Here is a 25,283-nt window from a genome sequence, read left to right as displayed (position 1 = left end):
TTCCCCGACAATTAAAAAATCGCGTTAAGTTAAGGCATGCGATGCGACCGACGTGACCAACGCAATTTAACATTGAATGCATTGTTTTTAATGTTAAATTCCTATGTAAAATCGGGTCCATTGTATGCCATTATAATGGCATACAATGCGACCGATGCGATGGACCCGATTTTACATAGGGAACAATGTTAAATGGGCCAATGGACCCGATTTTTAATTGTATACCCACCCTGATGGGTAATTTACATGACAAATGCCCCCCCATTGTCAACGTCACCCCACGATGAACGCCAACCCGAAGAGTGGCAAGCGCAGCAAGCCCGCGAGGGGCGGCGGTACGCGTCCTCCAACCTTTTCATACCCCCACTATCCACGTCAGCGTGGAGTTGATTTTATATAGTGTGGCGAGCGCAGCGAGCCACCGAGCCCGAAGTGTGGCGAGCGAAGTGTGGCGAGCGTAGCGAGCCCCGCGTGGGGACGCGTAATACCTGTAATACCCGAAGCACTATATAAAATAGTGGGGGTATGAAAAGGTCGGACTGCCGCCCCTCGTGGGCTCGCTGCGTTCGCCATGCTTCGGGTTGGTGTTTATCGTGGGGTGGTGTTAACAATGGGGGGCCATTAGACCCATCAGGGTGGGGAAACAATGAAAATTGGGGTCTGGGGTGCATTTAACATTGGGGGCAATGTAAAATCGGGTCTCAGGGACCATTTTACATTGGTTCCAATGTAAAAATTGCGTCGATCGCATCGCATGCGATTTGTTGCATGCGATGCGATCAACGCGATTTTTTGGGACCCGATGGATTCAAATTCCATCGCTGGCGCCGTGCTAGGAAACAAGTACCTTTATTTGTTCCTCTGCATAGCAACATGGTTTATTCCTATTGGAGAAAGAGCCCTATATAAATCTAATTATTATTATTATTATTATTATGCAGGCTCTGATAAGGTGTCTCTGCATTAGGGCTGGGCATTTGCGGCCCTCCAGATGTTGATGAACTACACATCCCAGCATGCCTTGCATCAGTTTCAGCATGGCTACATAGCAAAACTAATGCAAAGCATCCTGGGATGTGTAGTTCATCAACATCTGGAGGGCCGCAATTGCCCAGCCCTGCTCTGCATCCATGCTGTATGTGTGATACGCGTTAGACCATCATCTATGAGATCAGTCAGAGTTATCATGGAGGCCATTTTGGTTTTACACTGTATACCCCCAGATACTTCCTATGTGAGAACAGAAATCTTTTTCATACTTTTCTCCTTTGCGTTTGCTTTTCTAGCCATAATATTATTCACAGAGAACCTCTTAGAATCTAATTAATAACTGAAAATGAAAATGGCAGCTTAATGTGTGCCATTTCCCAGGCCTCAAAACCTCGTGAGGTAGAATTAAGCTGGAACGTTCTCAGGATTTTGCTGATAATTATGCACATTATCTTCCAATGCGACTTTAATGAGTCATCCGGCATTAGATCTTACTGTTGGCTGTGCTGGATGAAGAGGCAGTGTTATCACTTGCAAATGTTCTTCCCGATAAGATATACCATTTGCTTGCAAAAAGACCTAAAAGAACACGAAGCGGCAGCCATCTCTGGAGATTCTCCTGAGATAACTGCCTCCTGCAAAGTATTGGGATTTACCAAGGACCCTTGGCCAAAGCAGAGGGCACTATAGGAAAAATAGGGGACTGAAGACCAAATCCAGACTCCTAGTGCATAACTCCCAACTTCTGGAAACAGCAATGATGGACAGCCGTGCGCAGCCCGAAAATAAGGGGCATGGCTTACCAACAAGGGGGCGTGGCCTGAGAAATTGTGTCATCCACACAAGGTTATGCCCTTCGTTTTCGCAGCACTGGGGCCCTGACCAGCGGCTCTGTAAGCTGCTGCCCATCCACCAGCCTCTCTGCTGCGGGAATAGACGCTGTGCGCATGCAGGGGGGACTCCCAACTGCCCCCCCCCACCACGGGACAATGCCAGCCCACTGGAGGGACGCTGGAACGTTCCCAAAGACCGCGATGTTCTAGTGGTATGCGGGACAGTTGGTACACACCACACCAGCCAAGCTTCCAAATTACAAGGCAGCCCAATGTGTATCCAGTGTGGTGATTAATACACCATTTGGACCCCGGTCAGCATTGGTGTAAAAGGGTAGCTGGAAATCCTAACCAGGGTGGAACACGGGGAGGACCAGGGTGAGAGGCAGTGTGAACGGGTATGCCGGGTCATCAGACCCGGCTCCCGTTTACAGCAATGGGGGAGCCCAATCTCCTGACCGCAGCATCCTGCGGTCAGTATGGAGGATGCACATAGCCTCTGCTGCTGTCTGCTGTACTGTGGAGGCAGGGAGGAGGTGAATGTATGCCTGTGTGCGGCATCCGTTCACCTCCCGGACGGGGACTGGGGGGGTGCACAGAGGCTCGGGCTCACAGAGCTAGGATCCTTCATCCTCCTCCAGGGTCCCCCCCTGCCCCATGATGCTGCCGGAGGGGGGGGGGGGGGCGTCACGCTGCCTGCCTCCGGCTGTCCAACGCCATGGGCTCCCAGCACTCGCTGCTGTGATGCCGGGGGCGCAGCACTGCCTGCCTCTGGCATAGTGACGCTGCGTCCTGCTCCAGGGGCTCTCGGCGCTCGCTTAGCCAGCCTTGCAGCCTCCGCTCTCCCCAGCCTTGCCTCCTCCGCTCTCCTTCACCGCCGCCATGCTGCCCTGGATGCCGGGGGATGGTGGAGCTCCATGGATGGAAGGTCAGAGCGCCACGTGTGTGCAACCATCCCCGGCCTCCACCGGATGCAGGCCCCAAGTGATACATGAATTCATGTATCACTTAGGGACGGCCATCGTTGCCATTGCTATTGATGGTTGCCATCGATGTCAATTGTGCAACTGACCATCTATAGTGCTAAACTATGCAATGGATGACCATCGATAATTTTAGATAGCAATGGTAACTCATTGTGTTTGATTGATTGGCCTGTGGGCCAATCGAAACACAGGGGGCCGGGCTTCGTGGTTATCGGGGGCGAAGCTATGCTCTGTGTCCCGACGCTTTAAAAATCCTACTGTCGTGCTCTAACACAGTGACAACATTGTGACATCATCTTGTCCTAGGCATTTCTATAATGGTGCAAGATGTACCGCCCACATGGGTTCAGTGGGGGCCTGCACTGCACACTCTGGGCTCATATATTATATTTACCCCTCCAGAGTCCCACAATGGTGTCCCTGCACCGCAGACAGAAATCACTTGGAAAATGGCTGTTTCCAAGTGATTTGCACATCTGCACTGGAGATGTCCCCGGGTGCCCTGTTCCGCTTCCATAAGGAGGGGGCCCACAATTGAGGCTGTATATGGGCCCTCAACTCTCTTGAAATGCCCCTGCATCGTGCCATTGTGTCACAAAAGTCCGAACTGGGGCCATCTTTGTAAAGGAATTGATGCCTTTCCTCAGACCAACCAGTATCACAGCTGACCCGCCTTAGCAAAACTTTTTGAGGTAAATTAACCCCCAAATTATCACTATAGTAAGCTGCTGTAAAAAAGTCTTACTTTTTACCCAGTATTGCTAAAAGTATATTTACCTGTTTGAGGGCGAGATTCTCTATTACAGAAATGCGGTAAAAACCCCGTTATCTGGGTTTTTACCGCATTTCTGTATTCTCTAACCCCCCTCCGCAGTGTCACCGCTGCGGAGGGAATCGGCAGCAAAAGCTGGCGGTTCCCTGCAGAAGCTTATGGGCTTCTTACCGCAGCGGTGTGTGAGGGATCCGTCACGGATCCCTCCCAGCATGCCCTGCGGCCGGCGCGTCAGTCTGCGCATGCGCAGACGGACTCCCGGGTCATAGACCCGGAAGTCCAGCAACGGCGCCGCATCGCAAGGGACAGCTCTTACCGCAAGAGCTGTCCCTTGCGTTAATGACCGCATATTTTAGACAATATGCGGTCATTAGAAATGCGGTGGCCGGCGAAGAGGGCTGCGGATTTTAGCGAATCCCGCCCTGAGTCTTGCAAACATTGTAATCCATTAAGCAATGTTTTCCTGAGGTGACTCTGAGCAGAGCTTATTTGAGAAATATATATTTTCTAGGGCCAGATAACCTGTTGAAAATTTGTTTTCACGTTGCAAGTTTATAGGCACGCGGGAAGATTTAGGATTTCTTTGGCTCACCGAAAAGCTAAGCTGCACCCCCTCCCTCCCTCGCAAATCATCCAGATGGGCAATGATGTGACAGACACTGAGCGAGACGAAATGAAAAAGGGAGATCTTTCATTTAACGCTGGTGACAGCGCTGCTAATCAGATAAGACTTGTCATGCATGAGGTGTGTGACAGAGTGTTCTGCCGTGTAACTCTTCCAGCAAAGGGAAGGCACCAGATCTGCCTGGCTTCTTTCATAGGCTTAAAGGGAGCCCTCCAGCTACACATACCGGAGGCAGCCATTTTGTTGGCTATACTGATATTCCACCCATCAGTGCTTTGGAAACTGGTGACAACACTGAGGTAATAAAGCTCCACAAATGTCTCACAGTTTTCTATTTTTAACAAAAAATGGCATTTATGTGTTAAAAGAGCAACTGAAACAGAACAAACTATTACAACACAGTATTGAAGAGGCCTCGTACAGTAATACAGGATGGAAGAGGACCCGTACAGTCACACAGGATGGAAGAGGACTCGTACAGTCACACAGGATGGAAGAGGACTCGTACAGTCACACAGGATGGAAGAGGACTCGTACAGTCACACAGGATGGAAGAGGACTCGTACAGTCACACAGGATGGAAGTGGACTCGTACAGTCACACAGGATGGAAGAGGACTCGTACAGTCACACAGGATGGAAGAGGCCTCGTACAGTAACACAGGACGAAGGTGGCCTCGTACAGTCACACAGAATGGAAGAGGCCTCCTACAGTCACACAGGATGAAAGTGGCCTCATACAGTCAAACAGGATGGAATAGGCCCTGTACAATTACACAGGATGGAAGTCGCCCTGTACACTTACACAGGATGGAAGTGGGCCCATGCAGTCACACAGTGACAGGAGGGAAGTGGTCCCGTACAGTCACACAGGATGGAAGAGGCCTCATACAGTAACACAGGACGAAAGTGGCCTTGTACAGTCACACAGGATGGAATAGGCCCTGTACAGTTACACAGGATGGAAGTCGCCCTGTACACTTACACAGGATGGAAGTGGGCCCATGCAGTCACACAGTGACAGGAGGGAAGTGGTCCCGTACAGTAACACAGGACGAAAGTGGCCTTGTACAGTCACACAGGATGGAATAGGCCCTGTACAGTTACACAGGATAGAATAGACCCCGTACAGTTACACAGGATGGAAGTCGCCCTGTACACTTACACAGGAAGTTAGTGGTCTCGGACAGTCACACAGAATGACCCAGTACAGTCACACAGGATATAAGTGACCTCGTTCAGTCACACAGGATGGAAGTGGCCCTATACAGTCACACAGGATAGAAGCGGCCACATACAGTCACACAGGATAAAAGCGGCCCTGTACAGTCACACAGGACGGAAGTGACTCCGTACTCTCACACAGGTCACTGCTACCCCTGGTTCAGTCCCCATGCCATACGAAGATTTTTGGACATGGGTGCTTTGCATAAGTATATACTTCCTAATACTATCAGGACTCTGCGTCATCTTACTACTAATGTCATACTCCCCTGGGTATCGCCATAAACGTATCTAGTATAAATATACTCTGGAGACTGAATAATCAGATACAGTAGTAGATTTCTGGGACTACAACATTTGGCTACAAATAACTATGGGAAAATCATGGATAAATAAATTTAAAAGTATTAAAGTATTTTTATCTTTTATGTCCCTTATGTTTGGCCTAGAAAAACTATATTTATTTTAATTGGTTACCAAATGAAAGCCGTATCTGTCTGCAAAGAATACAGAAACAACATAAACTCCACAAAGAACAATAAAACCTTTACTGCATTTTAATTATACTTTGTTCTTGTGTCACCAAACAATAAAACGATTTGAATCAATTCTCACAGATACTATTGGGTGAGAGTTGTGGTTTATGCTGTGAGACGGCCGGAGGAAACGCGCTCATCTCCCGGCAAGAATATGACCGCGTAAACAAAGCGGTCTGAGGCGGAAAGGTCAGATTCCGCACTTTAATACAAATAAGCGGCCTCTGCACCCAGCATATCACACTCAGCTTTAAAATGAGACACACACTTATAAGTGTATTTGTGCACCTCAAACATTGGATGCAAATTGATGCTGTGGATTTTGTCTCACCTCTCCCTCCTGCAGACCGCCTGCCGCTGCCACCATTGCCAACAGCTGCTGCTTCCAAGTGCCGAGAGCCCTTTAGCGCTGATGAGACGCCGGGCACTCAGAAGCAGCAGCAGTCTGCAGCCCACTATAAAAACTTGGCCTGTCAGGGGGAGTTCTGGGCAACCCCCCCCCCCCCCCCCTGCGTGCGCCACTGCGCTTTAAAAAAAAAAAACTTGCGATTCCTTACCAAATCTCTCACATTGATTCTCTCACCCTATTACATTTCACCCCCAATGTATGCTTTCAGACTGTGGGGTTTATTTGCTAAGATGGGAGTCTACTGGAAATGGAATGTTGCCCATAGCAACTAATCAGATTATATCTATTATCTTCTAGAAGGTGCTCAATATACAAGAAGTAGATTCTGAGTATTGTTTGATATACTGTTTGTGAATCTGGCACTTGATGCTTCAATATAAACATAAAAAAAAAAAAGTTGATTCCGATTGGTTGCTGCCGGCAACATCATATCTCCAATAGAAAGAACATCTAAGAAAATAAACCTTTTTAAGCTCCAAAACTAAAGGCCCCCATACACTAGACTGATTTGGGCCGATTTGACCCTATTCTGACGAATCGGCCCACATCGGATGTGTTTGATATCAGTTCCGATCCGATGCGCGGTCTCGTGTGCATCGGTTGGGATGCAAGCAGGTCCGACCACCGACTCAGACCTTGTTCCCTCCCGGCGGCGGGAAATGGGGTCACATGCGATAGAACACACGTGAAAGGACCGCATGTGATCCTGCCACCCGCGACCTTCACGGTGGGTCGGATGTAGGGTGACCACCTCATCCCTTTAATTCCGGACACATATTAATTACACAGGTTCTGTGGCAGTTTAAAACCAGGAGAAATGGAGTCTTGAAGTCAGCCAGCCACAGAACCTGTGTAATTAATATGTGTCTGGAATTAAAGGGATTAGGTGGTAACCATAGTCAGATGGCCATACCCTCGCAGTAGGGTATGGCCAGTTTAAGGGTACACAAGTACAGGTTGCGTAGTGTTGTACGCACTTCAGTCTCATATACACTTGTGACTGAAGGGGCATAACTGGGCTGCAGTAGGGCGGTCTCACATACGCAGTGTTGGCATGTCCGGATTACATGGGCAGACTAGATGGGCCAAGTGGTTCTCATCTGACGTCACATTCTATGTTTCTAAGGTGAGTGGAAGAGATGCAGGCAACTAAAGACATCTACCTGCACATCTAATCCTCCTCATACCTTCATTAAGTACAGCTCAGGAGCGGCAGTGGCAGGACCACATACACGGAGGGATACAAGCGCTGATTACTGAACGGAGAGAACAATCTGCCCTGGCTTGTCTCTCATGAAATAGATGTGCCCCACTTCACTGAGCCCAGTAATGGAAACAGAAATTGCTGGCAAATTGTTGTTGGCACATTGAAAATCCACATCATATTTCTCACAGTTCCACGTTGTAATTATTTAATCTATTATTCCCTAACCTCGTTATGGCTGCAGCGGGGGAGATACAGGTGTGCCGCCATTTGTAAGCTGTCTGCGGCAGGCCCTGTGATTTATGGCAGATGCTGTGTGTGACCTGCGTCATGTTTGGGACGCGGCGGCGGTGGTGTCAGGTGCAGGGCGCAATGTTTCTATGGCACAAGCAGATAACACAGTACATATTTGGAGGCACTGTTTCAGAGGGTATGGGTCACTGGGTCGACCAAGTGGACATGCATTGAGTTGACCACTGAAGGCCGACAGGGCATAAGTCGACACCTGAAATAGATCTACATGGCTAAGGTCAACAGGTTTGGAAGGCCGACACAATTATTAGGTCGACAGACAAAAGGTTGACATGAGGTTTTCATACTTTTTGTCCCGAATGTCCACACAGTCGACATGGACACCAACAAAGTGCTTCCGGCACGGGGCCTTGCTGCGCTCGGCACACTATTATGTTCTCCTACCATGCCATAGTGGATGGTAGGGTATGAAATACCACCTGTCGGCTCATGTCGACTAAAAAAAAAAGTAAAACTTATGTCGACCTTTTGACTGTCGACATTCCCATTGACACTCTAATGCTGGTGTTGACCTTTCAACCCTGTTGACCTAATTCAGGTGTCGATCTAGCCATGTCAACCTTCAGTGGTAGACCCAATACATGTCGACCTAAATGGGGTTGGCCTAGTGACTGTATCCCGTTTCCAGACATGTAAGAGACATTCCCGCATACCTCCCAGCATGGCCCTCTCCAGGGGAATCTGCGCTATCCTTGTGCGTTATTGCAGGGGATAGCGCTTCCCCTGATCTATGACACCCACCGAGCGGGTGTCTTTCGTGCGGCGGTGCGGGGCAGGAGGCATAGCGCAGCTACGATATTTTGCACTGCGCGCCTGCCTCCTGCCTGATTTATGAACGGTCAGCATCGCGGACCGTTCCGCCACCTGCAGCTATCGACTTTGACAGCTGCAGGCGGCGATGCCCTATACCTACAGCAGGGACAGCACTGTCCCTGCTGCTGGCTCTGAGCTGCGCTGGGATCTCGCGTGAGTAGCGAGATCCCACGCATGCGCAGTCCAGCCGGCCGGGGGTAAGGAGACAGCGCGTCAGTGTTAACTGGCGCGCTGTCAGCTTGAGGGGACATCGCCGGAGGGGGGAGTTAGCGCTCCCCCGCTTCGGTGGCAAGATCTTAGTAGATCTTGTCAGTGTCCCCTCCTGCTTCGCCTCGCTACTGAGGCGAAGCAGGGAGTGTTATAGCGGCGCTCTTAGCGCCGCTATAATAAATCTACCCCACAATGCTCTGTTTCTGGACTTCTCTCCTAATTTACGATTACCATCACCTGTGCTGAAACACCTTTCTTCACAATAAACCTGTTTAAACAGGCGATGGCAATCATAAATTAAGGGAAAGGCCAGAAATGGAGCATTCTGTCCCTCCTGGAGGGGGTCATGTTGGGAGGTATATTCTTGGTTGGTAACTTACACACATGACGTATCTGCGGCAAAGGACTCGGGGTCCTGGAGGGGGGGTAACTTGATTGTTTTTAAATGAACGTTGTGCTATATTACGCCATTTTTGACGTTTTTGTGCTCTTTCCAAGAAGTTATACTCGCATCTCTATTTTTGTTCCCAATAAGGAAGCACAGGCGACAGCAGAACCCCCGAGCCTATTGATAAAACCCACGCCGAATAGATAGCAGTTTATTTTATTATTTCATTACGTGCTTATTGATGCAAGACGCATAATGGACAAATGCTAATTAAAAGTATTCCCATGGTGCAGCGCACGGAAGTTTAATGCGTGATCCTTATCAGCCGGTTCGTTCCATGTTAGATACTTGCGCACATTAAGCTTATGAGGACGCATTAGGAAGGCATAAAAACTGCCAGCAATGTGTTTTTAACAATCTCAGAACCCTTATCATGTTTCTGTGTGATCTGGGTGAAAACCTCCAATAGTTTTTACTTTGTTCTAATCTCCATCCAAGGGAGACCGAGATTACGCTGTTCAGTGCAACCTTCTGCAGTTAATTTTTCTTAACGAGTTCAGTTTGACAATGTTGTCATTTCCAAAACACTGGATACCATGCAGTACTGTGATCCACATGCGCTATCATGCGATAACATACCTCCCAACATGTCCCTCTCCAGGAGATACACAATCCTCTGTTTCTGGACTTCCCTCCTTATGTATGATTGTCATCACCTTTATTAAACTGGTTAACTGATAAGAAACTTATTATAGCACAGGTGATGGTAATCATAAATGAAGAGGGAAGTCCAGGAATAGAGCATTGTGTCCCTCCTGGAGAGGGTCATGTTGGGAGGTATGCGATAATCGATCAATGTTGGAATTCGCACAACAGAAATCAGCTATGAATAACCCATCCAAGTGTTTGCTCAGATCTTGGCCCTTATTCAGATCTGATCGAAGTACAAATTTGTTCTCAAAATGGGCAAAACCATGTGCACTGCAGGTGGGGCAGATGTAACATGTTCAGAGAGAGTTAGATTTGGGTGGGGTGTGTTGAAACTGAAATCTAAATTGCAGTGTAAAAATAATGCAGCCAGTATTTACCCTGCACAGAAACAAAATAACTCACACAAATGTAACTCTCGCTATACATGTTACATCTGCCCCACCTGCAGTGCACATGGTTTTGCCCCCAAAATTTTCAGAATAAGGGCCCTTGTTACAAGTAGCCCATAGCAACCAAACAGCATTTAACATCCATTGTATATACGGTGGGCCTGATTCAGGTTTGGTTGCAATGCAAAAATGCGCACAAATGGGCAAAACCACGCTGCACTGCAGGTGGGGCAGATAGAAACATAGAATTTGACGGCAGATAAGAACCACATGGCCCATCTAGTCTGCCCCTTTTTTAAACATATGTAACACGTGCAGAGATATTTAGATTTGATTGGGTTATATTTTTTCCGTGCAGGGTAAATACTGTCTACTTGATTTTTACACTGCAGTTTAGAGTTTAGTTTGAATACACCCCACCCAATCTAATGGTGCCCATACACTTGTCCAATTTGGGCCCGATTTAACCTGATTCCAAATCGCATGTTCCTGACATCCGATCCGATCTGTTTCCGATGCCTGGTCCAGTGAGAATCGAATTGGAGTCGGAGGTTGGATCGTATGTGCAGCCGTCAGCAGCACGGGAAGTGCCATGCAAACGTGGTGTTCTACCACTCTGCAGTGGGCAGCAGTAGAATTAAAAAAAAAAATCAAAGGAATGGCCGGCCGCTGATTGGCTGGGAGAGGTCTCTCACCCAATCAGCGGCCATCCATTCTTTTGAATGTTTTTTTTTTTCTCCTGCCTCCCACCTTCTGTTCCCCGGGAGTATTACATGTGAGAAATCGCATGTGATTTCTCCCATGTAAAAATGGCACATCAGATCGTATGTGAGCCTCCCGGGGAGCTGCCGGGGGAGCTCAGGGGAATTTGGGTCTGATTTGTCCTTAGGACAAGTCGGACTAGTTTATTAATACTGGGTACACACCTACAGAGTTATCTGTCCAATCTAGTGGGAACAAAAACTTGGTAATGTATAAGAGCAAGTGAGAATCAAACATTTGTTCGCTAATAATCATTCAGGCAAATTAGTTAAAGCCATTTGGTTTTACAAACTAATCCGAACAATGGTTTTGGTCAATGTTCTAGCGTTTGGGAGCGAAAGGTTGAAGGAGAGTCTTTGTAGGTGGACTAGATGGGGAAGCTTATATGATCTCTGGATCTCTCATCTTTGGATGATCTCTCGCGCAGCAGACTGTTCACAGTGGTTCTATTTATACGAGAGGTCTGGGAAAGGCCACATTGTCCAGAAAAGAAGACAGTTTTCATGGCTTCATTCTCAGAGCTTCATCCACTGTCACAGGCTCGGGGCAGCCAGGACGTGTCTGTTACCATTTTCCCATGCAGCGACCGAGCAGACAGCCTGCAGGTCTCACTAAGGTGCAGCCAGAGTCACGGTCCCTGTCTGTGCCTGCGTAAACGGATGACTGACACAGACTGGAGGAAATGATGGGTTAAAGGAGAAGTCGCAATCTGCATAAACTCCTGCAGCGCCTTGGCCGGGATCACGGTTCACACAGTCCTGATTCTGAATATAAACTAGACGAAGGATCACATTCACCATTCGATGTTTTGCACACATCTCCGATGTCTTGAGATCTGTCAAAGCCCAGAATCTGTGGTGCACATATGGGGATCTGGGTCTGTAAAGCCCCGTACACACAGGGGAGATATATTGCTCAGCCATATATTGCTGAGCAATATATGGCTAAGCAATATATCGCTCAGAGTCTCCTGTTCATCAGCGACCAGAGATGGTCGCTGATGAAAAAGAAACTGCCGGGGGAGCCGCAGAGGTAATCAGCTGGTCGCAGGAGCATGTTCCTGCGACCAGCGATCACTACGGGGTAAAAACACATACCTCCCAACAGTCCCGATTTCAGTGGGACAGTCCCGATTATCTGGGCCTGTCCCGCTGTCCCTCCCGCGGAAGGCAGTGTCCCGCGGTGAGGGGGGGCTGTTGGGAGTCCCCCCTGTCGGCTGCTAAGCAGCGGGGAATAAACGCTGTGCACATGTGCACAGCGTCTATTCCCGCAGCCAGGGGGCTGGGGGCATGGCTAGAGGCTCACATAGCCTCTGGGTCATGCCCCCATAGTGGCAAAATTAGGCCACACCCCCGAAAATTCAGACACGCCTTTGGCGCGCATCAGCGTTGTCCCGCCTACTCCTCCATCAAAGTTGGGAGGTATGAAAACGGGAGCGCGCACCCGGCAATATATCGCCAGTGCACACTCCCATCGTGGAACAAAGGCCCTTATTCTGGTTGGTGCAGTAATATCCGCGTTCGTTCGTGCCGCCGATGTTTTGTGTCTGCGCATGTGCAGAGGCGTCTCTGCGCATGTGCGAGCGGGGCGTACGGCCAAATCCCGCATGAAATGTGAACACTCAGAACAGGGGGTGGAGAGGGGCGTGAAGGGCTATTTGGGCTCATTACCATATGCATACGCCCCGCGTTTCATGGGCGTTCCCTTGCAAACGCTGGGCGTACGTATGGTAATGCGGCCGTGACGCACGTGTAGGGGGCGGACATATGACATCGCCGGATGTCAGCTGCCCGCCCAGATCCCTGCTTTTGCACGGAAAAATGTCTGTGTGGTCTGAGGTTGCGGGAGCTGGTGGACCACTCGGTCCTGCATTCGATGGTCTGCGACCATCGAATGATGGGGGAGGTTCCCTGAGATGGAGGAGGCATATTCCATGAAAAATACACGTGCGGTCCGTTCGGCCAGCTTCTTACCGCGTACGGACGGAGTTGGCGATCCGTATGGAAGGCGGGGTTTCGCACGCACGGTCCTGGCCGCATATTCGGATCCGGCCGCACCGATCAGAATAAGGCCCAATATGGTCGCCCCCGTGTGTGCGCACCTTAACAGAGATCACGGTGCCTGCTAAGCCGCAGTATGATTGACAGGCTGCGGCAGTATAGGGACGGGCAGTATTCCCAAAAAATCTGCACCACATTTTCTGGGTGTGCTGATATTCAGTCCAGGGACCGATTGTGCGGCTCTGCGCAAGCGTATATGTGGCTATCATAGTCTTTCATAGTCGCCAAGGTTTTCGTACTGGGGGGGGGGGGGGGGCGCATGGGGATGCTCAGCACTTCCTGTGCGCACCCAGGAAAATGCTGGGCAGCCCCATGCGAACGCAGGCATGCCGAAGCTGCATTGGACGGGCGTTCGCTCGCTTGGTGGGCGGCGATAAAGCGCTCAGTAATCAGCGAACTTACGCTGCATACTAAGCCAACCTGAATCATCCCCATTGGCTGGTTTTGCAAGAAAACACAGTGAATGACGGGTTACTCAGATGGCCGATGTTCATGCAGAGTGATCCGATGGTGCATCTTCAGACACATCAGCGGATCACAGAAGTATTTTGTTCTAATGAGGACAGTTGCGTTGTAAATATTGAATACCCTTAATAGTTTCCTTTTTACACACAATGGGGAAGGTGTGGAATTTCCCTGCAATACAGGGGCGCACAGAGTGGGGGGGGGGGGTCTAACGCTAAGCAAAATGGCAATTTCCTTTTCTTCTGGGAAGAATCACAGACCATGATTCTATTGTTGGTGTAGTGCAGACCAGTGATCTGATGTTCCGCTGTTACGTCTTATACGGCTGTATACTGCGTGATTAATCGCCTCTTTTATTGGGTTTTAATTATTAGAAAGAAATCGAAAACACAGGAAAATGCACAAGTAGACTAAAAGTCTTTCAACCCTAATAAACATTTTGTTGCCAATGTTCTACAATAAAATATTCTAGTTTTCGAAAGAAATGATATTAACTTTATGAATATTTTATGAATACACTTTGCACGTGCCGAGCGTTGCGGTAATTCTGTAACAGTCCAGGAGTGGATACACTTTGTAGTGAGCGGTGTAAGTGGCACTTTGTGGAGATTTTTTGCCTGATTCTGGTTGACTCTAATCCATCTAACATCGCCAGTCGGGCGAGCAAATGCCCACCCCCCACCTCTGTGCGAACATCCCCACCACATTATGAATGGATGTTTAGCAGGGGAGCAGCCTCCCCTGTTCGCAAATATAAGTCAGCCTTGACTGGCCTACAGGTGGAGCCTTCATCAACTAGCCATCTCTGGATAGCCATAGTGGGCCACCATGGCTATCCAAGGCCTATTGTTCTCAGCTGCAATACAATAGAACAATACAGAAGGGGATTAGCAGAGGATTAAGTCAGACAGTTCTGGCTCACTTAATCCTATGTAAGGGCTAGATGAGGATGGCTCTATCTGTATATTTGCGGCATCCAGAGCGGGAGGCTGACATCCTGTGTCATCAGCCGGCCGCATGCGTTCGCATGGGGACGCCCAGCTTTTCCTAATCGCACCCACCGTTTTTGTGGGAACGCACAGGTAATGCGAATGCCCCCTACCCACATCGATCCCGCCCTGTGCTCGACTGTGCAAGTTGCCGAACGCGTGCGCACAGCGGCTCTACATGTGCGCATATGGTAATATACGCAAGCGCGGAGACTAAACATCAGTCCAGGGTGTGAGTATACCAGGGATAATTGAATGAACCAGAATCAGGTCCAAAGTGGAAAGTGTGTTGTGTTACTGTATCACCGGGACCAGCCCTGTCTGCTCCCTCATCATATCTGAAATACTGTAACCTTCTACGTGGTCTCTGTCCCCCCCCCCCCCATTACCTCCATTGTCCCTTCAGCCCCCTCCAGTGACCAATGTGTCTCTGTACCACTGATTATTACCTTTTGCCTCCAAGACTTCTCCTGCGTTGCCCCTAATCCATGGAGCTCTCTCCCTCCCTCTATCAGAATCTCTATTGCTTCAAACGCTCCATCAAAACTCGCCTGTTTAGCATTGACTACCAAATAAATTCCTTACCCCCCCCCCATCTATGTCCCCAATTCTCCCACTTCGTCCCCTTCCATTTTAGACTAAACTTACACAAAGCAGGGCCTTCCCTCCTCTTGTTCCATCCCTTATACCGCCTTCACGTTGCAATTCCGGCTCCACATTAAACCCGGGTCGCTCATTATACCTCGGGTGGATTGCTGGGTTGATCGACTCGGGTTTCGGTTCTTTGCACCCCCAACCCAGGTCGACGCGGCAACAAACCGGCAATAACTTATTGAATGTGATGTGAAAGAAGTATCAGACCCTTTTCCAGATCACAAAGTCATGTCAGAAATGGGGCTTTCACATTAAACCCGGGTCACCCTGGGACAGAGGACGACCTGAGATTAACCCTTATTAACCCAGGTCAAATTGTCGGGTTGGTGGACCTGAGTTATAACCTTTGGTGCTTTCACACCACACCTTGTGCCGGGTCTACACGGCAGCAAACCGGCAATTACCCGGTGCAGTGGTGTGAAATGAGTTACTATTCTGTAACAATGTCTGTGTCTCCCCTTAGCGTATTACAAAGTGTTTCATTGTAGTATTGTACCATAAGCTGCATATTTTCTATCCAGTCGCAAAGTAGCTGCCTTCTATTGTAATATTATCTTAATTATGAATTTCCCTTCTCTCCTAGGTTATAACCCTGGAAGGGTGGGTGGACATCATGTACTATGTCATGGATGCACATTCTTTTTACAATTTTATATATTTTATACTACTTATAATAGTAAGTATCAGCTTTTGTTACATTAATTTACAGTTATTGTGAGTTCTTCCCTATTTGTACCCTCCGAACTTGCACTGGTCTAGGAATGGCATTGTCACTTTCTGTGTATTTTCTGTTACGTTGTTTTTTGCACATGATATAAATCAGGACTTGTCAACCTTTGATTCTCTGGGTGTAATAAAGCAGCAACTCCCAGAATGACTTGGAAGCAGAGGTGGATTTTTTTGGGTTTGGTTGGTAGGCTCTTAACAAACATATACCCCTTTCACACTCGCAGAGCCGGGTCATACCCGGGAATGTGTTCCCGGGACTCTACCCGGGAATGTTCCCTTTCGCACTGCACTCAGACCTGAGATCGACCAGCTCCATTCACACTGATCCCGGGAAATCCCTGCAAATACATATGCATGTCATTAGAAATGGACTCCAGGGCTCTGAAAGATGACATCAGCATTTGTGAGCCCAAGAAAGCTCCAATTACGGGTACGGGACCATTCACACTGACCGCATCCTGGACCGATTCCGGAATCTACCCAGGTCAGGACCTGGGTAGAAATCCCGGGATGTTCATCCTGGGATATTCTTTCAAGGCCCTTTCACACTGAGCTAAATCCTGGGTTGATGCACGGTCATGTGCAAAAACCCGGGATATTTTTGTAAGTGTGAAAGGGGTATACAGTAAGTGACATAGTAGTTGAGGTTGAAAAAAACGTATGCCCATCAAGTTCACCCTTTGACCTAGATTTGTCATTCCTAATGTAGTTTGAAATATATATTTTGTTTTAGCACTGACTAAATAGCTGACTACAAGTTGTACCCCTGAATGTTTTTTTTTCCAATAAATGTTTGTCCAACCTTATTTTGAATGTGCTCAATGTGTCTGCCTTCACCCCCTCTTCTGGAAGAGAGTTCCATAGCTTTACTGCCCTGACCGAAAAAAAAACCCTTTCCTTTAAATGGTGAAGAATCTTCTCTCTAGTCTGAGCAGATGCCCACGTGTCCTGGTCTACAACCTCAAGCAAAAAGGTTGCCCGATAGTTCAGTGTATTGCCCTCTGATATATTCATACATGTTAAGCATGTCTCCTCTAAAGGCCCCCATACATTAGGCCAACTTGTCCTAAGGACAAGTCGGACCCATTTCTCCTGCAAGCTGCCCAGCAGCTCCCTGTGAGGCTCACATACGATTTGGCACTAGATTTTTTTAAATGTGATAAATTGCATGCGATTTATCACATGTACCCGGGAAGCTGCCACGGGCAGTGTGGAGGAGTGGGGCAGGCGGCGGCTGCTGAGCTGCAGCGGGCGGTGGGTGCTGAGCAGCGGGCGGTGATCAGTGGGACAGGCACGCCGGGCTGTGGTGGGTATTACAATTTAAGAAGAAAAAACTTTTTTTTAAATATAATACCCGCTGATCCCAGCCGCTACCACTCAGCACCTGCTGCCTGGACGTAGGACACACAGGAATGTGTGTGCCAGCAGTGCGGTACCGCTGGCACACACCTCGGAATCGGACCGGATACAAAGCACCCGTGATGTGTCGCTGATGGGTTCGATCCAACAGATTAACCCTGCTGCAGGTTCAATCTGTAGCATCGGGTCGGTGAGGTGTCAAGCACATCCGATTTGGGCCGATATCTTGGCCCGATTCGTTGGAATCGGGCACAATCGGCCCAAATCAGATAAGTGTATGGGGACCTTTAGTCGTCTTTTCTTCAGTATAAACATTCCTAATTCGGCTAATGTATCCTCATAGTTTAAATGCTACATACCTTTTATTAACCTGGTTGCCCTTCTCTTCATTTTTTCCAGTTCTACCATGTCCTTTTTGTATTGTGGAGCCCTTATTTGCACTCCAAAAACCAAATGCGGTCTAACCAGTGCCTTGCAGACTGGTATGATCACCTGTCCGTTCCGAGTTTCCATACCCCTTTTTATACATGCTAGTATTCTGTTGGCCTTCTGTTGTCTACAAATGTCTATATTTCAATGCATGATTAAATCAAAAAGTTGACGTACCTCACAACAGTTGTCCGAAATGTTTCTGTCTGAAGAGAATGATATTGTGTTACCAGTATTGTGCTTTGCGGCTTAAGACCTCCTTTCAAACCATGTTTGTTCACAATTATCTATTCCCCTAGGTGGGTTCTTTCTTCATGATAAACTTGTGCCTGGTTGTGATAGCAACACAGTTTTCTGAGACAAAACAACGAGAGAATCAGTTAATGGAGGAGCAGCGGGCTCGTTACCTCTCCAACGACAGCACAATCGCCAGCTTCTCCGAGCCGGGCAGCTGCTACGAGGAGTTACTTAAGTACATCTGCCACATTTTCAGGAAGGTCAAACGAAGGACGCTACGACTTTATAATAACTGGCAAAACAAGCGGAGGAAAAAGGTCAACCCCAACAGTGCCGCCATGAACGGGCAGGGCCGCGGCCGCAAGTGCAAGCGGCGGATCACTTCTATCCATCATTTGATCCATCACCATCATCACCACCACCACCATCACTATCACATAAGTAATGGAAGCCCCCGTGGACCCAGGTCAAGTCCGGAGATCTGTGATGTAGAGATGAAGATCATGCAGCCCAGGAACCAGCTGAGGCTTCTCCCCCCGTCCCCCAGCCACCAGAACTCACTACCCAATAGCGAGTCCGTCCACAGCATCTACCATGCGGACTGCCACTTTGAGGGGCCCCAACTGAAAACATGTAAGTCTTCCAATGCCTCCTCTAACACCAAAGTGGATGCTGTGCTCAACCATACCAACATGAACTATCCTACCATCCTGCCTTCCCTGACCAGCAAAACCAGCCCCGCCACCTTGCCGAAAGGAAAGAGGAGCGAAAGTACCCCGGCCAGTTTGGTCAACAGCCCGGTCAGTTTGAATGCCGATTCCTATGGGAAGATCCACCACCTAGTGGGAGAACATGGTAAGGGAGACACAACTATATTACTCAAGTTTTCATTGTATTATATAAAAATAACTTTAAGGGGAACCCCACCATGAATTTTCAAATATGGTGTCTAGTGCCCACTTACATGTAACCACCGGTGAGTAGAACACAATACATGCCCACTACTTGTGTTTACATGAACAAGCCCTAAAATGTATCACTGTGGTTTTTGTCAACAAGTAAATCGTACCGAGCAACAATGTAACGATGCTTAGGCGTTAATAACGCCGTTCTTGTAGGTGTTCGCAATCTCCCAGAATAGGCTTTTCAAATGTAGGAAAATATGCATCCAGGAGGACATCTGCTTATTCTTTGCAATTCTGCATATCCCCCAGTTATTTCATAATTCTCAATTAGTAACACAATCTATAATATTCAGTATCACCTCTGTATCTTCGAGAGATGTTTTTTTTATTTTTTTTTTAAGAGCCACAATATTGTTTCATCAAAGCAAACACAACTTATAGACAAATATGTTGTAATGCAGTAAATATTGATACGTATTTCCACTGCAGTTAGAACGTAATATGCTTCATAGTAACAATTGCAGTGTCACCCTTGCAGTGTACATCCTGTAACAGCACTGGCAGGTACGCAGTGTCTGCAGGCAGGTACAGACATTCACAGGGTTGCCTACTTTTAAAGGCTCCTCTCCGGGAGTAGCCTGGAGAGGAGAGTGTCAGTGGCACTTTGGGGGGCGGGGCCTGATGTAGACGTCATCAAGGCCCGCCCCTCCAGTACTGAAAATCCTGCAATTTGTAGTGGGCGGGGCTAAATGACACAATTTGCCTCTTTAGCCCTACACCTCCCCTGAAAACCCGCAAATTACTGCCACGGGGGAAGGGGGGGGGGGGGGGGGGCGCCAATATCAGAGAGGGTTGCCCACCTTTCCTGGGTGCTGTGAAGACCCGATTTAGGCAACCCTGACGCTTTATGGATACTTGAGCAAGTGGCTTTTACAAGGGGCTGCAACCATAGGCGTCAGAAGGTTATTAGTAGGTTGGGGGGGGAGATATAATTTAATTTTGGCACCCCTTAATCACTAAATATTGCCCCCACGGGAGTAGCTGAAGTAACTCGGCACCACCACCTACCTGTTGTCAGAGATCACTAAGGCCCTCCTTCCCCAAACCAGCTATGTACCCCTTCCAAACACACATTGACCCAGACTGGAATTTGGCACAGCGCCCCATTATTATGTCACACAGCACCCCATTATTATGTCACACAGCACCCCATTATTATGTCACACAGCACCCCATTATTATGTCACACAGCACCCCATTATTATGTCACACAGTACCCCATTATTATGTCACACTGTACCCCATTATTATGTCACACAGTGCCCCATTATTATGTCACACAGCACCCCCTTATTATGTCACACTGCACCCCATTATTATGTCACACAGCACCCAATTATTATGTCACACAGTACCCCATTATTATGTCACACAGTGCCCCATTATTATGTCACACAGCACCCCCTTATTATGTCACACTGCACCCCATTATTATGTCACACAGCACCCAATTATTATGTCACACAGTACCCCATTATTATGTCACACAGTACCCCATTATTATGTCACACAGCACCCCATTATTATGTCACACAACACCCCATTATTATGTCACACAGCACCCAATTATTATGTCACACAGTACCCCATTATTATGTCACCCAGTACCCCATTATTATGTCACACAGCACCCCATTATGTCACACAGCACCCCATTATTATGTCACACAGTACCCCATTATTATGTCACAAAGTACCCCATCATTATGTCACACAGCGCCCCATTATTATGTCACACAGCACCCCATTATTATGTCACACAGCACCCCATCATTATGTCACACAGTACCCCATTATTATGTCACACAGTACCCCATTATTATGTCACACTCAGGGCGATTTTTCAGTAGGCTCCAGCAGGAACTGAGGCCTTTATTCTAGTTCACTCTTTTTTTCTTTTTCTGACAAAATATTTCTTAGCTGGACAAAACCATTTGCACTGCAGGTGAGGCAGGTGTAAAACCCCACCCAAATCTAATTATCTCTGCACAAGTAACACCTGCTTCACCTGCATTGCACATGGTTTTGTCCATCTAAGAAATATTTTGTCAGAAAGAGTGAACTAGAATAAGGGCCTCAGTTCCTGCTGGAGCCTGCTGAAAAATAGCCCTGGTCACACTGTACCTCATTATTATCTCACACAGCGCCCATAGGCGAATCTAGGGGGTGGTCCGGGGGTGCACAGGACCACCCATTAGCCCATTTTGTAGCTGAGAGATGGGGCTTTCCAACGAGCCCAGCCCCGTGTCTCTAGCCCCCTGGGAACCGGAGATACTGCCAGGCAAAGCTGGAACGTTTTCCCTATAGGATAACATGGGACCCGCTAATTCTGACCCCCCACCCAGTTCAACGGCTGCCAGTTCCCCCTACATCATCAAAGAAACTCGAGGTTGATCTCAGTCGAACCCAAATCGCTGGGCCTTCAATCTGATACCAGGCTGGATCCATATGGGTTAATTGGTTCCAGGGATATTGAGGTTAAACCATTTTTTTAATTTCTTAAATGTAATTTCATGACTGTTTATGTTCTTTGAGGGCAAATTTCTCTGGAACCAAACGGCCCAGTTTCACGGGACCAAAATCATTTGAAGCCTACTCAAACGTTCTTCAATATGATACTGGTCTCATGTAAATAGGTCAGCTGGTTCCAAAGATATAGCTGGTTGGTTAAAGGGGGGTAGGGAGAGGGGAGTGGTTGTCTCTCCCCCTCACACCAGAAAATGCAGGGACTAGGCTGGTGTATAAGGGGTCAGCCTGGGAATGTCACTGCATGATCCTGGGACCATATTCCCGGGTAAATCCCTGCATTTTCTGTTGTGAAAGGGGTATTATTTCAAACAACCGTGACCTGCAGTGCTCTGAATACAGCCGGGCAGCCCCCTGCTCTCTGCCCAGCTGTCAATGACTGTCACCCCTGCAGCTTCCGCTCCAATTCTCCCCGCTTTCACCTCAGCACACCCCCCCTTTAATCATGTGGTGCCGGCGCCCGGCATGCTCCCCCGACATCACGCACAACAACAGCGCGCACAATATTTCAAATGTCCACTCGGCTAGAGGGGACACCAGGAGGGGAGTGGGAGCGTGCTCTGTGCTGCGCTCTGCTCCTCTCCCCATAGAAGCAGCTGCGCCGCTCTCCATCTCTCCCTGCAGCGGCAGTGAAGGCTCATATAAAAATTTACAGTAAGTGGCACTTTTGGGGGCATTGATTAAGGGACGCTACAAGTGGCGGTATGTGGAGGCATTACGCATAATGTGTGGCTTAATGTGTAAGGGGCATTACGGTGTGCAGCATCATGTGTAAGCGGCAATATGTGTGCAGCATCATGTGTAAGAGGCATTATGTGTGCAGCATCATGTGTAATGGGTACTATGGTGTGCGGCATCATGTGTAATGGGTACTATGGTGCGCGGCATCATGTGTAATGGGTACTATGGTGTGCGGCATCATGTGTAATGGGTACTATGGTGCGCGGCATCATGTGTAATGGATACTTTGGTGTGCGGCATCATGTGTAATGGGTACTATGGTGTGCGGCATCATGTGTAATGGGTACTATGGTGCGCGGCATCATGTGTAATGGATACTTTGGTGTGCGGCATCATGTGTAATGGGTACTATGGTGTGCACATCATGTGTAATGGGTACTATGGTGTGCGGCACCATGTGTAATGGGTACTATGGTGTGCGGCATCATGTGTAATGGGTACTATGGTGTGCGGCATCATGTGTAATGGTTACTTTGGTGCCATCAAGCAAGAACCCCCTAGCAATGAGCATGTAGGTAAGCAGCACTTATGTGGCAAATATGTAATGGGCATTACGGTTTGTTATATAGTATGTAATGGGCATCATGATGTGTGGCACAATGTGTAATGGGCATTATGGTGTGTGGCCTTATGTGTAATTGGCATTACAGTGTGTGGCTTTATGTGTAATCGGTATTACGGAGTTTGCTAAAATGTGTAATGGGCATTACTGCGTATGGTCTAAAGTGTAATACCACACCCCTTTTTGTGATGCCACGCCTCCTTCCCATGAGACCACGCTCCCTTTTTGACGCGCGGCTACGCCGCGCAAAGGTCCCACTACTGTTATGTCTAGATCTGGGACCACCCATTACCATAATTCTAGATTCGCCTATGACAGCGCCCCATTATTATGTCACACAGTACCCCATTATTATGTCACACTGTACCTCATCATTTTTTTTATATAGCACCCCATTTGTATGCCACACTGTGCCCCATTTGTATGCCATACAAGCCACTCGGGCCTCCCCACATACTGCTCAGACCTTCACACAAGTTTCCACGGGCCCCTCAGACTTCCTCACAGGCCTCTCAGAATGAATCATATGCCACTTAGGCCTTTCCACATGTCCCTACAGGCCACTTAGGCCTCCCCACATGGGAATGGGTCATAGGGCTGACACTATGGGGATGCGGTCAAAATCCCGGCGGTCGGTATCCCGACGGTCGAAATAACCACCGCTGGAATCCCGACCGCCGCAATGCCGGCACTTTGTCCCTCTATGAGTGTCCACGACACCCAGAGAGGGAGAATAAAATAGTGTGCCGGGCATAGCGAGGCACCGGGCCTGCTGCGTGGCGAGCGCAGCGAGCACGCAAGTGGGAGGGTGATCCACCCACCCCCCTTGTCGGTATTGCGGTGGTCGTGATTCCGGCGTTGGTATTTCGACCGCCGGGATTGCGACCGCCGGGATTTCATACTGATCCCACACTATGAAGGTCAGCAGACATTAGCTCGACCACTAAAGGTCGACAGAACGTATGTCGATACATGAAATAGTTCTACATGGCTAAGGTCGACAGTGTCGGAAGGTTGACAAGCATTAGACCGACAATGGTAAGGTCGACAGTCAAAATGTCGACATGAGATTTTCACCCTTTTTTGTCCCGAAGTCGTCATGAAAACTGTATAAGACCTCACCGCCTGACACTCAGACCTCCCTATATGCCACTCAGGCCTCACCACATCCCACTCAGACCTCCCTATATGCCACTCAGGCCTCACTACATCCCACTCAGACCTCCCTATATGCCACTCAGACCTCACAACATGCCACTTAGACCTCCCTATATGCCACTCAGGCCTCACTACATCCCACTCAGACCTCCCTATATGCCACTCAGACCTCACAACATGCCACTCAGACCTCCCTATATGCCACTCAGACCTCCCTATATGCCACTCAGACCTCACCACATGCCACTGAGACCTTACCACATCTTACTCAGACCTCTCTATATGCCACTCAGACCTCACCACATCCCACTCAGACCTCCCTATATGCCACTCAGACCATCATATATGCCACTCTGACATATCCACATGCCACTCTGAACTCTCCACATCCCACTCAGACCGCACCACATCCCACTCAGACCTCCATTATGCCACTCAGACCTCACCACCTGACACTCAGACCTCCCTATATTCCACTCTGACCTCTCCACATCCCACTCAGATCAGTATGGCTGGCTGCTCTCTACAGATCAGTGCACCAGCGGCCGCAGTGGAAGGGCAGCGGGCAGGGTGGAAGTGGGAGAGCCAGGCTCAGACTCAGCACTCCTGCAGAAAGATCTAAGAACTTCTAAGTTCTAAGAGCTTTCTGCACAAAATCGGCCCACAAGGCTATCGGCCCTTCTGGCATTTGCCAGAAGTGCCAGATGGCCAGTCCGGCCTTGTTCCCTACCACATGTACACGCACACATAGACATTCTAGGGTTAATATGATGGGAGTCAATTAAACTACCAGTATATTTTTGGATTGTGGGAGGAAACCAGAGTACCCGGAGGAAACCCACGCAAGTACGGGGAGAATATACAAACTGCACACAGTTAGGACCATGGTGGGAATGGAACCCATGACCTCAGTGCTGTGAGGCAGTAATGCTAACCATCACACCATCCGTACTGCCCTGTATATATAACACATGGTGAGGATAGAACCCATGACCTCTGTGCTGTGAGGCAGTAATACTAACCATTACACCATCTGTACTGCCCAATAGTGGCTGACCTTTTGACTGTAGACCTAGACATTGTAGATCTAATAGACCGTAACCCTCAGACCTCACCACAGGCCACTCAGACCTCACCACAGGCCACTCAGACCTCACCACAGGCCACTCATACCTCACCACATGCCAGTCAGACCTCCCTGTATGCCACTCAGGCCTCACTACAGGCCCTCGCAAGCCACTCAGAT

The 25,283-nt window shown here is 48.6% G+C and overlaps 1 protein-coding gene across 6 annotated transcripts in view; it reads left to right on the top strand.

Annotated features, from left to right (window-relative positions):
• Nucleotides 1-25,283, top strand: part of CACNA1H (calcium voltage-gated channel subunit alpha1 H) — a 410,611-nt gene that overhangs the window by 259,107 nt on the left and 126,221 nt on the right. For all 6 annotated transcript variants that reach the window (XM_083152776.1, XM_083152780.1, XM_083152775.1 and 3 more), the window contains 2 exons: nt 15,915-16,007; nt 18,148-18,940. In XM_083152776.1, coding sequence (XP_083008902.1) covers nt 15,915-16,007; nt 18,148-18,940 — 886 coding nt within the window. The remainder of the gene's footprint in view (nt 1-15,914; nt 16,008-18,147; nt 18,941-25,283) is intronic.

Source organism: Crinia signifera, chromosome 7 (genome assembly GCF_055691185.1).
Source record: "Crinia signifera chromosome 7, ASM5569118v1, whole genome shotgun sequence".
NCBI lineage: Eukaryota > Metazoa > Chordata > Amphibia > Anura > Myobatrachidae > Crinia > Crinia signifera.
This window is presented reverse-complemented; position numbering and strand designations above follow the sequence as displayed.